The sequence below is a fragment of the Gobius niger genome, assembly GCF_951799975.1.
Source record: "Gobius niger genome assembly, chromosome: 1".
Taxonomy (NCBI): domain Eukaryota; kingdom Metazoa; phylum Chordata; class Actinopteri; order Gobiiformes; family Gobiidae; genus Gobius; species Gobius niger.
The window spans coordinates 5,202,620-5,215,710 of NC_136852.1; the positions used below are offsets into that span (position 1 = coordinate 5,202,620).

General features: G+C 43.0%; 1 protein-coding gene across 2 annotated transcripts in view; it reads right to left on the reverse strand.

Moving 5' to 3' along the window:
• Nucleotides 1-13,091, reverse strand: part of LOC306976170 (tripartite motif-containing protein 3-like) — a 49,083-nt gene that overhangs the window by 7,635 nt on the left and 28,357 nt on the right. For both annotated transcript variants that reach the window (XM_079574059.1, XM_079574058.1), the window contains exons 3-10: nucleotides 12,635-12,875; nucleotides 10,178-10,329; nucleotides 7,990-8,170; nucleotides 5,046-5,246; nucleotides 3,930-4,193; nucleotides 2,547-2,811; nucleotides 2,023-2,126; nucleotides 487-654 (exon numbers count right to left, since the gene is read on the reverse strand). In XM_079574059.1, the coding sequence (XP_079430185.1) occupies nucleotides 487-654; nucleotides 2,023-2,126; nucleotides 2,547-2,811; nucleotides 3,930-4,193; nucleotides 5,046-5,246; nucleotides 7,990-8,170; nucleotides 10,178-10,329; nucleotides 12,635-12,875 (1,576 nt within the window). The remainder of the gene's footprint in view (nucleotides 1-486; nucleotides 655-2,022; nucleotides 2,127-2,546; nucleotides 2,812-3,929; nucleotides 4,194-5,045; nucleotides 5,247-7,989; nucleotides 8,171-10,177; nucleotides 10,330-12,634; nucleotides 12,876-13,091) is intronic.

The following is a 13,091-nucleotide window of genomic DNA, read 5'->3' on the forward strand; positions in this document are numbered from 1 at the left end:
TTCTCTGTAAAAGCTGCAGGGATGTGGAGCTCGCTGCCATTGACTGTTTGAAAGAGAGCAGCACTTTACAACAGTTCAAACTTAATCTGAAGAAGTGGTTGGAAGACGGTCAGATTTGTGAGCATTAACACGGGGGTAGAAGTAAATATGAGAAGGTACAAGTTTTTAAAAAACTGTATAATTGTAATTGCTTGTAAATACTGTAAATATTGTATCTGAATGTTTCAGGTGATCCTTTTGCCGGTGCCTTAGATGTATTTTATATTGTGAACGAACTCTAAAGTCAGATGCTCATTGGTCACTGTTTAAACCTGCTGTCACTTTGCCTCTGCCCAGGGACGACAGATGAAAATTAGCTTGTAGCTCTCTCTGGTCTGTGCAACATATTTGTTGTGCAATGTCCCTGTCAAATAAAGAAAGAAAGAAAGAAAATAAAGAAAATAAAAGAAGACCATCGACTGAAGAAAACGCTGAGACTTCCTGTACCTTGAACTTCCCGTCGGGGGAGAAGATGCTGATCCACCTGTTGTCGTAGTCGGCCACGATGATGTCCCCGTTGGAGTCCACCGTGACCCCCGTGGGGCGCTGCAGCTGGCCGGGGGAGCGCCCTCGCACGCCGAACCGCATCTTGAACTGACCGTCGTTGGAGAAGATCTACACGAAACACAAGGCCTTTAGAGATGAAATAGAAGCCCTGTGTTTAATCAAAAAAGTCTCAGTAAAATATATTGTTTATTCTTTGAACCATTCACACGATACGAAGCACAGAGTGAACTGAAAGAAAAGAAAATGCTAATTTTTATTTAAATCTTGGCCTATTGGCAAGGCAAGTTCATTTGTAGAGCACAATTCATACACAAGGCAAATCAAAGTGCTTCACAGTTGCATAAAATTACAAGAAAACAGATAAAATCAATAAAGCATCAGCATAAAAATGTAGCAGATAAAATATTTTCAGTGTCATATTCACGGGTAAAAAGAACTGTTTTCAGCCTGGATTTGAACATTGTCAGAGTTGAGGCCTGTCTCACATCCTCGTGAAGACTGATCCAGATTTTAGCTGCATGAAACTGAAACGCAGCCTCACTGTGTTTAGTCCTGACTCTGGGAACCACCAGGAGACCCCTCCCTGAGATGGCTCAGACGGCTGTAACATGTCAGAGATGGACTTCGGTGCTAAACTATGAAAAGACTTGTACACAAGCAGAGCTGTTTTAAATTCTATTCTCTGAGTGACTGAAGCCAGTGCAGAGACCGGAGCACTGGACTAATATGGTCGTATTTCCTGGTTCTTGTCAGGACTCGAGCAGCAGCGTTGTGGAGGTACTTCACTCCAAAACAATAGCCTGACAAACGCATCAAAATATAAAAACAATGGCCAAGAAGCAATGATTTCAAAGGAATAAACTGAACTGTGCTGTTTTCTGCACCTTTACTCTTTTCTCAGTGGGATTTGGTGATTTTTAATAAAAGAATAAAAGATCCGCAAAACTTTGTAGCTCCCAAGTCTGAAGAAGGGCTAAGGCCCGAAACGTCACTACTCGGTGAGCATTAAAAAAGCTTGGGAGCTACAAAGTTGTGCGGATCTTTAATTCTTTTATTATCTCTCATTCCTTGATCCTGCACACTTACGTAGACCTGTGGATGTGCGTGTCTTTACCCACAACATTTGGTGATTTTTAACCATTTAATTGGCTGAAATAACATCTGTTATGATTGACTGTCAGGGTATTTTCACACATGTTGGAGCGCCTTAGGGGTCGACCTGAGACCGCTCTAGTTTCAACTGTATTCACTTCAAAGTTCAGTCCGTGTTCACACGCGCCCGCACCATCAGCCACGTAATAATTATCAGGTAAACTTATTCCCATGACGACGGGCATCAACCTGTCATTTCGCAAACCACTGTGGTTGGATTCACACTGACCTAAAAGTGCCGCTCTAATCTTAGAAACAAACATTCTCTTGACAGTCATTGCTCCTGCCTCTCGCTGAGTTAAACATACAAACAGTGTAAATCACCTGAATGCACTGGTTGTTGCTGTCTGCCACCACGATCCGTCCGTTACTGGAGGCGGAGATGCCCTGGAGGTTCGTGAACTCGCCTTTGTCTCGCCCTCTGGTTCCTGTCGACAACAACACAAACTTTAGATACAGAGGCCAGAACAAAACCTATAAACCACTACTTTTTATTGAGCTTTTGTTTAGTTTACATCTTTGAAAATAATAAAGGGGAGGCACTGCAGGAAAACCTCTTTTTCTCCAGGTTTATCTCTCAACAAACTTTACAATAACGTGTTTAAACATCACACTGATTCAATGTGGGAATAGGGCCTGTTCCTCAAAATAGATTTTTCCTCGCATTGTTGCAACAGAATTTCTAGTTTGCAGCGCCTAAAGACACCAAACATTCCAGTCTTGTACTTTGCAATGTTTTGAAGCTTTGCTCAGAGGGATTTCTCCCAATTGTATTCATAGTGTGATTCATCGAGCTTTGAACCTTTGAAGTTTTATTGTCACAGCAAAAGTTCCAAAGTTCCACTGACCGACTCTGTAGATGAGCTCGTCCTCGATGGGGTTCTCCTTCTTCTTGGTGGTGCTGTACATGCTGGAGGGTCGTCGCACCGCCTTCTGCCGGACGTGGCCTCCTCCGCCGCTCGGGGACTTCACTCGCCGCTTCACGTCGTCCGGAGACTGAAGCAGGTCCGAGGGTTTGACCGCGCGGAGCCGGAACGGACTGCCCCGAACCGGCTGCTCGTACAGGGTCAGGGAGAAGGTCAACTCCCCCTCGGAGCGGACAGTGTACCCCACCTGCGGGCGTCAGGGGGGAAACATTTGAGAACCGGGTTTAAAGGGCATTAAGGCATTGAATAAATTGTGAGGGTCTTAAATGTCCTAAAAAAAGAGTTGCCCCCTCAGTATCACAGTGTCCCCCTCAGTATCACAGTGTCCTCCCAGTATCCCCCTCAGTATCACAGTGTCCCCTTCAGTATCACAGTGTCCCCAGTGTCCCCTCAGTATCACAGTGTCCCCACAGTGTCCCCTTCAGTATCACAGTGTCGCCTTCAGTATCACAGTGTCCCCTCAGTATCACAGTGCCCCCTCAGTATCACAGTGTCCCCACAGTGTCCCCTTCAGTATCACAGTGTCCCCACAGTATCACAGTATCCCTTAAGTATCACAGTGTCCCCACAGTATCACAGTATCCCCTCAGTATCACAGCATCCCCACCGTATCAGTGCCCCCTCCGTATTACAGTGTCCCCACAGTATCCCCTCAGTATCACAGTGCCCCCTCAGTATCACAGTATCCCTTAAGTATCACAGTGTCCCCACAGTCTCACAGTATCCCCTCAGTATCACAGCATCCCCACCGTATCAGTGCCCCCTCCGTATTACAGTGTCCCCACAGTATCCCCTCAGTATCACAGTATCCCTTAAGTATCACAGTGTCCCCACAGTATCCCCTCAGTATCATAGTGCCCCCTCAGTATCACAGTATCCCTTAAGTATCACAGTGTCCCCACAGTATCACAGTATCCCCTCAGTATCACAGCATCCCCACCGTATCAGTGCCCCCTCCGTATTAGTGTCCCCACAGTATCCCCTCAGTATCACAGTGTCCCCACAGTATCCCCTCAGTATCACAGTGTCCCCTTCAGTATCACAGTGTCCCCTTCAGTATCACAGTGTCCCCACAGTATCGCAGTGTCCCCTCAGTATCGCAGTGTCCCCTTCAGTATCACAGTGTCCCCTTCAGTATCACAGTGTCCCCTTCAGTATCACAGTGTCCCCTTCAGTATCACAGTGTCCCCTTCAGTATCACAGTGTCCCCTTCAGTATCACAGTGTCCCCTCAGTATCCCCTCAGTATCCCCTCAGTGCCCCTCAGTGCCCCCTCAGTGCCCCTTCAGTGCCCCCTCAGACTCACCTCGTACGTGCCGTTCTTGTTGTCCACCACCTCGGCCTCGGTGCTGCTGCCGTCGGCAGAAACGATCTCGGCTTTGAGGATGGCGTTGCCGCTCTTCACCAGCTCCCCGTCCTTGTCTTTGGTGGTGACGGTGACCGTGGTGTGTTGCCCGACCAGCGTGTGGCGCAGCCCCTCGCCCGTGGCCACGCTGGTGTGCCCCACGGCGCCCGTGGTGATCAGGACGCCCAGGTTCTGGATGGAGCGCCGCAGCCCGTCCGTCTCCACCTGACAGGGGTCATGCACAGAGAGGCAGGTTTTATTTCCTCCAGCAGGATTTATTGTAGTGAAGCTAAATCGTCGGACTGGGTTTGGTTGAGTTGAGGACATTTCTTCTTGTGGTCAGAATGTGGAACTACATCAAAGCCAGAGAGGTCTTTAACCCCTTAACTCCCACCTGAACGGATCCCATTTTCTCCAGTTTGGCTTTACCCTAATCAAAAAGCTTCTTGGGGAAAGAAGCACCAAAACAGCCACAAAAAATGAGAAGAAAACAAGGATGTAAATGCAACAAAAATGAGACAAAAATTCAACAAAATTGTGACAAAAACTCAACCACAAAAGTGACAAAAACTCAACCAAAAAGGTGACACAACACAGCAACAACGCGAGGAAAAAGATCAGTTTTGTGGGTCTTAGCTTTCAAATGAGGTGTTATACAGGCCTATAGCAAAAGAGGACAGAAGGCATTCGGTTTAGGCGGGTGGTAAGAGGTTTTAAAGGGACTATACAGAGTTTAAAAATGTTGAAATTAAGTATTTTCCTCCCCCTACATGTTCCAGCCATGTCCTAATGTGTAGAATGAGCTCAGACCTGTTCACCACAACTGCCTCTAAAATCCTGCACTGTCACTCAAAAAGTTGTTACTTCGGGTCTGAATTGCCGTCATGCATGAGCTAAATATAGAAGGTGCAGTTACACGTAATACCTGAGGTGGCAGTAGTGAGTATAAAATAGCCAACTTGCATCTAGCCCCTTTACATAGGACATTGGAAAAAGACTGCCAACACCCACTGATTCATGTTATTTACAGTCCTTCTTTATTATCACATCTTCGTTCCACTCAGAGACTTTCTTTACCTGGCACTGCAGGTGGCCGTTGTCGTGGGGGTGTTCGGGGAAGCTGTGCCGGGCCAGGGCGCTGACCCGCTCCCCCATCTGCTTCTGCACCAGCAGCACCTCTGTGGCGCTGCCGTGACTCAGAGCCTGCTCCGTGAAGTGGCAGCTGCTCTCGATGTTCTCTTTGCCCTGAAGCAGCGAGCTCAGCTGGGCCTGAAGCACCTGCAACACACACAGGGGAAATATACACTGATTAGGAGAGGGCTTTTTCCCCAATAATGGAGCACGTTTATGTTTCATGAAAGGGCAGTTTTCATTCAGTCTAACAGCTGGTGACCCTAGTTGTGCTTTAACATTTAGCAGCAACGCTCACAAAACTTCCCACATGTCCAAACTGTTCCTGTGTGTGAATTAGAAATCATTTACACGGCTTTGGCAGATGACGAACGGAAGCAGAGCTGCAGTGAGCTATATTTAGATGCTGACAGTGGGTGCGTTGTCGGGCTGGGAGACAAATTGAAAATCTTTGTATTTTTGTGGACTTTCTCGATGACAATGATGAGGCAATACATTTGCAAACCATTGGAAATATGGAAAAATGTGCTGCAAACTAGGACTGAACAATATGGACAAAATTTCATATCTCGATATTCATGCCAGATATCTCGATATCGATACGATATAACTATGGCTTAGGAGAAAACCACAAAAGACTACAGTTTTATTGATGAAAATCTATATAGTTTATGCCTTACTTTTTCGATTTTAATATTTTCAATGTTCATAACTCGATATCGATACGATATATCTTTCAGCCCTACTGCAAACATAATTGACATTGTTTTGTCGCTCAAAAAGATAATTGTCCTGAACAGACTACAAAACACACTTTCCACATTTTTTCCAGTTTTTTTCCTTATTTTTTCTCAGTTTATTTCCTTACCACCTCCTCATTCTCCTCCCAATGTCCCCCCCTTTTTTTCCAATTATTTAAAACTTTTCCTCAAATTTGTTTCTCAATTCGATCCACTGCCCCCCTCCATTTTTCCACTTTTCTAACTAAATATCATAAATTTGCATACCTACCAAACAGCTATTTTGATATTACCTTGTAGACGATACATTGCCCCCTTTTGGTCGTTTAGTCGACTAATTGATCAATCACGTGGTGGTCGACCAAGATTTCCATTGGTCGACTAAATGCAGCACTTTTGCAACAATTAAGATGCTCTAGTGTGCACACATTTTTGTCACTCTTTGGTTGAGTTTTTGTTTAATTTTTGTTTAATTTTTGTTTAATTTTTGTCACATTTTTGTTGAATTTTTGTCACTCTTTGGTTGAATTTTTGTCACATTTTTGTTGAATTTTTGTCACTCTTTGGTTGAATTTTTGTCACATTTTTGTTGAATTTTTGTCACTCTTTGGTTTAATTTTTGTCACATTTTTGTTGAATTTTTGTCACATTTTTGTTTAATTTTTGTCACATTTTTGTTTAATTTTTGTCACATTTTTGCTGAATTTTTGTCACATTTTTGTTGAATTTTTGTCACTCTTTTGTTGAATTTTTGTCACATTTTTGTCGAAGTTTGTGACATTTTTGTTGAATTTTTGTGACTTTTTGTTGAATTTTCTTTTTTTTTTGTGATCAATTTTCTTATTAATTTTCCATTAAAGTGTAGGGGTGAGAATCCACATATTCAGCATGTGTATAGTACAGCGAGAGATGCACACACACACACAAAAAAAAGCGCAGATACATACTGCAAACTCAAAAGTATGCTACCCCATCCCAACCATTGGGACCCAACACCCACCCCCCCTCCCCCACCACCCCTGGACCCTGACCCCATGGTATTTTCTATTGACAAAATTCATCATTAACATTCGATGATTATTTGTACTGTCCATTTCATACCCATAATCGAATGAACCAAGATTAAACAGACACGTAGATGCGGAGATACAATAGTAAAATTACAGTGGTGAGATCAAAGATATAGATGTTCAATGGAACATCCCAGGATTTATAGCAGTAAATACTTTGTCCCAGAAAATTATATTTTTTGAGCTTGCATTATGCATTTGTGAGGCCCATTGTTCCAGTTTTGCCATTTTTGCATGGTGACCAAGTGTGGTGTCTTCCATCTACAAGCAAGTATTCGTTTGGCTGCTGTAAGACCAGCTAACCATACACGCTTCTCCATTACATTGAGGTCTAGAGTGGAGCTATCATTGGGGAGTAAAACTTCAGGAGTGCAGGGAATATTCTTCAGCAACAGGTCAGTTAGTGTTTTCGAAACACCCATCCAGAAAGTTTTAACGTTTTGACAGTCCCAAACCATATGCATAAATGTGCCTTGGGTTTTGAGATTGCAAAATGTACAATTGGGGGAAGGTAGCACTTTCATTTTGAATAGAATGTAGGGAGTGAAATATGTTCTATGGATAAAATTGAAGTGAATAACCTGATGATTAGGATTTCTTGACGATAACTGCATATTTTGCCAAATCATATTCCAATTTAGATTTTTTTTGTTGAATTTTCTGTCACATTTTTGTTGAATTTTTGTTGAATTTTTGTTGAATTTTTGTTGAATTTTTGTGACATTTTTGTCACATTTTTGCTGAGTTTTTGTCACATTTTTGTTGAATTCTTGTCACATTTTTGTTGTGTTTACATCCTTGTTTTCTTCTCATTTTTTTGTGGCTATTTTGGTTCTTTTTTTCCCCAAGAAGCTTTTTGATTGGGGTAAAGCCAAACTGGAGAAAATGGGATCCGTTCAGGTGGAAGTTAAGAGGTTAAGCTGACATTGGCTTTGATTCACATTTACAATTTACATTTATGCACAATGACGAACCCTCCTAGGTTAATCTGAAGTACAGATCCTCATAAACTCTGAATTAAAGTAAATTTGCTGCGTTCCTTTACTAAAGACAGAGTGCGGAGCGTGAAGCGCCTCTGACCTTCTGCTTGGTGCCGCAGATGTTGTCCACCTCGCTGATGAGGGCGCTCTTCCGCTGGTGCAGGGCCTTCTCCAGCTCCTCGAAGGTGTCGCTGATCTCGCTCACGGCCTCCGCCTTGCGCTCGCCGAGCTGCCGGGAGATCTCGTTCACCAGGTCGATGGCGGCGCTCAGCTGAGGCAATCTGCAAACGAAGCACACAGGAGCTCAGGTTAAAGGCCGTGATTGTAGGTTTGTGGGGTAATAAGACGCTACAGCTACGGCAGAGGCAGCGTCGCTTTGAGCCGCCATTACGCCATTCCAGGGTTTACACAGGCAGCAGAGAGACAAATGTAATGCTTTTCCAAAGATTTGCAAACAGAGGAATGAGGGGAAATGTGGATATTCAATAGAAAAGGTTTTGAGCAAAGAAATGTGCACAATTTCAGCCAAAACTGCAGCTGGATTTAGACCCGTGGTTCTCAGCTGCTGAGTTGGGACCCCAAAGTGAGTCATGGGACCGTGTTTAGTGAGTCTCATGTCCCAAAGTGACCGTAGAGAAATAGTTTGGGCAATTTTAAAAGGTCTTTCAGGAAATACAGCATTGTGACAATATATATTATAACGTCAAACCCCATAATGTTTTTTATTGCGTTATATTATAAGTTGAAATCATAGACTGTTAAATCTAGAGAGAGCTCCGCCTCACTCCTCCCCGTTTGACAAAATAACCACGTTCAAGGGGGAAATCATGGCGGATTTACAAACTCCTCCTCCCCTGATGTGACAGAGCCTGTTCCAAAAAAGGGCATACGGTCGGTCAATAAAGTCCAGCCTTCATTAGTACCAAAAAAAAAAAAAAAAACAGCCTGGTTTCCTTAATTGTAACTAACCCAGCGTTATCACAGGAGGAATATCTAGCTGTAGAAAGTTTTTAAAAATTCAGCACCAGGCTTTACAGTTGTTTAGAGCGAGTCTAAAGTGTTTTCTAATGGAAAACTAGCTTGTTTTGCCGCCCACAGGTAGAGGTACTGCAGCAATGTCGGCCCCTAGTGTCGCAGTCATAAAGCAGAGCGACCAGCGGCCATTGGTTGAAACCAGTGTTAATTTTGACAACATATTTTATTTTAGTTTTAGTCTTAGTCTTTTGACTAAAATGTAATTTAATTTTAGTCAAGATTTAGTCAAAAAAAACTTTTCAATATTAGTCTAGTTTTAGTCGACTAAAATTGCATGTCAATTTAGTCGACTAAATTTAAGACTAATTGACTCGACTTTGCATTTATAATATTCATTATAATCATGTTTAATCTTGTTCCTCTGCTTCATGGAGCTGCTCCACATGAACAAATCTCAGAGCTGATCCTTTGGCAGTAAATTTAAATGATATGAGGCTCTTTCAGACGGTCAATAGAAGTTTGGCTGATTTTAGTCTCTCCCTTTCATTTTTATTTAGTCTTATTTTAGTCGACTAAAATATCTGGACATTTTAGTCATAGTTTTAGTCTCATGAGAAAGTTTTAATTTAGTTTTAGTCCAATTTTAGTCGTCAAAAATATCACTTTGACTAAAATTAAGACTAAATATTTTAGTCGACGAAATTAACACTGGTTGAAACTAAACATTTTAAATAGTTTGTTTTTATGGGTTGAAGGTGGGACACAAGCTACAGCAGTTGAGAACAACTGGTTTGGACCATTATTTTGTATTTTCTACAACTTGTACAGTTTAACAGTCAAACAATGTCACTGTTTCCCCCCAAAAATGTATATATTCTAGTTTGCATCCAATTTAAAGCCACACTGTGTAATATTTTTGGATCATACTGTTGCCAGCTCCTAATGCCCGCTTAAAGGAACAGGCCATCGTTTTTCCATACTGAGATATGTTCTTGCCTGAGCTTAGACGAGTTGATGTGTACCTGTCTGGTCTTTGTGCGTTCCCTCGGTCATGCAAAACGACCAAAGATGTTGTTAGACTGAGGCCTCTCCCAATGTATTCCTATAGCTCCAAACGGGGTGAGGTTAGAAGCTCTTCCACGGGCACAAAGACCAGACAGGTACACATCAACTCGTCTAAGCTCAAGTAAGAACATATCTCAGTATGGAGGTGACCAGTTCCTTTAACTCTGAAAATGTTATTTATGCAGTGGGTCATCTAAGAGTGGATTTGGATGAGGTTATTCAATCAGGTCCGGGGTTTAGTCTCGTACCTGTTTCGCACGGTGTCGAGCTGGTTCTTCAGAGCCGTCTTGTGCTGCTCCAGGACGTCTCTGAGCGGGACGGTCACGTGCTCGCGGTGCTCGCCCTCGGTGCACTCCAGACACATGGCCGTCTCACACGACTCGCAGTAGAACTCCATCACCTGCAGGGGGCGCACAGCAGAGTGACATTCTTAACCCTAGAACACTATCAATCCATAACACCATCACTAACGCCGGGTGATTTTTACCTGAGATAATATACCTGATAAAAAGTCCTTGACTCAAATGTGTCATGGATTGTCATATTTTGATACATTTTGATGACGTGTTCTTTTATATTAAACATCATAAACATTAAGCATCATGAGAGGACCAGATGAAAATGCTCCAAAATTACTGGAAAATTAGGAATTTGGGAACAAAAAATGCCTAAAAAGTTAAATAATGAAGATGGAAACTTGGTTTTTGGTCCAGCCATTCCTGGGATTTGTGAGACTTCTCTGGTTCAGGCTCAGTGTCCTCGGCACAAACTAAATATGTCTGATTTTGAATGAGTATAAATGACCAGCTGACTAAAATAACTATGTGTTACTCACTTACTGTGAGGCCAGAGACACCGAACTCTGAGACAGGAGCAAAACTAGAGTTGAAGTCGCAAAGCAAATGTGGCAGCCCTGAATGTCAACCTTGAAAGGGGGCAAGGTTGCCTGACTAAATAGATTAAAGGGATATTTCAGGATTTTTGACATAGGGCCTCATTTCCTAGTTATCCAGAGTGTTGCTGATTTCTGGAGATATTTTTTTTGTAAGCAATTCTTATATTTGAAGAGTTTCGTGGCGCTAGGCTAATACAAGGCTAGCGCATGTCTATGGTATCAGCTAGCCTGCATTAAAAACAGTGTGACCCGCTCCACAGAGCACCTGAGGCAAATCACTTATAACGCCAGACTAACCATATAAATGTCTGTGTCCATAGAATCATTTTAACCATTTTGCATTTAAAATAACTTACATTTGAGCAGTGTTAATTTCGTCATCTAAAATATTTAGTCTTAATTTTAGTCAAAGTGATATTTTTGACGACTAAAATTGGACTAAAACTAAATTTAAAGTTTTTCATGAGACTAAAACTATGACTAAAATGTCCAGATATTTTAGTCGACTAAAATAAGACTTAATAAAAATGAAAAGGAGAGACTAAAATCATCCAAACTTCTATTGACCGTCTGAAAGAGCCTCAGATCATGTAAATTCTCTGCCAAAGGATCAGCTCTGAGCTTTGTTCATGTGGAGCAGCTCCATGAAGCAGAGGAACAACATTAAACATGATTATAATGAATATTATCAATGCAAAGTCGACTAAATTTGTCTTAAATTTAGTCGACTGAATTGACATGCAATTTTAGTCGACTAAAACTAGACTAAAATTGAATTACATTTTCGTCAAAAGACTAAAACTAAATTAAAATATGTTGTCAAAATTAACACTTATATTTGAGCAGCATCAGCTTCGTGGTTGCATAAGCTACACAGCGGCGGAGTGATCTGCTAGAAAATAGTCCCTCAAAATGCGATCATTCATGTGATGCAAGGTCAGTTATATTCCAAAAATGATTCTATGGACACAGACATTTATATGGTTAGTCTGGCGTTATAAGTGATTTGCCTCAGGTGCTCTGTGGAGCGGCTCAGACTGTTTTTAATGCAAGGTCAAGTTTATTTCTATAGCACATTTACAACAACCACGGCTGCCCAAAGTGCTTCACAAATGATAAAAACTATGAATACAAATACAAACAAGGCATAATAAACTTTGCGTCAATTAAACAAAAAATACAATGGAGAGTTGAACATAGAAAAAGGCCTGTGTAAAAAGGTGGGTTTTAAGGGAGGACTTAAAACTGCTTAGAGTCGGGGCCAAACGGATGCTGAGGGGCAGACCGTTCCACAGTCGGGGGGGCAGCAGCGGAAAAAGCTCTGTCTCCTCTGGTTTTCATGTGCGTTTTGGGCACATCCAGAAGGAGCAGGTCAGCTGAGCGAAGTGCTCTGGACGGGGCATGGACAGATAGCAGCTCAGACAGAGATGCAGGCTAGCTGATACCATAGAAATGCGCTAGCCTTGCATTAGCCTAGCGCCACGAAACTCTTCAAATACAAGAACTGCATGAATTACACACAAAAAAATATCTCCAGAAATCAGCAACACTCTGGATAACTAGAAAATGAGGCCCTGTGCCAAAAATCCTGAAATATCCCTTTAACCCTGCCCTACCTTCCATCACTATCGCTGGGTGAAAATCATCCGAACCCAGGACACTCAGATAAACCATGAGAATGAAAATCACATAAACGTATTTGCTCGGGTGTTCTAGTTTTAAAGCTGCACAACACACCTCCTCACGTTTCCAAACCACAAACGTCATTCTCACTTCCTGGTTTGACGTGTTCTGAGTCTGACGGTCTCACCTTTCCTTCGTGGTTGGGGCAGGACAGCGGCTGCCCCGCGATGGCGGCGCTGGCCGACTCCAGCGCGTTGCAGGACTCGGGCTGGCTGCACTCCGGGTTCCTCTGCAGCACCTCCATCAGATTCGTGATGAAGAAGTTGTTCTGGAGAGCGGACACGCCCTTCTCGGGTAAGATGGACGTCTGTCGGCACACGGGGCAGGACAGGGTCAGCGACTGCGGGGGGATGTAGTTCTGCAGACAACTGGGCGAGAAAACAAGGGGATGAAGCCAGGCCGCACAAAACGAGGAGCTCGGAAAGTCACTTTGAGTTTTGCTTTTGACTCTCTCCTCTCTCTCCTCTCTCTCCTCTCTCTCCTCTCTCTCCTCTCTCTCCTCTCTCTCCTCTCTCCCCTCTCTCCCCTCTCTCCCCTCTCTCCTCTCTCTCCTCTCTCTCCTCTCTCCTCTCTCCTCTCTCTCC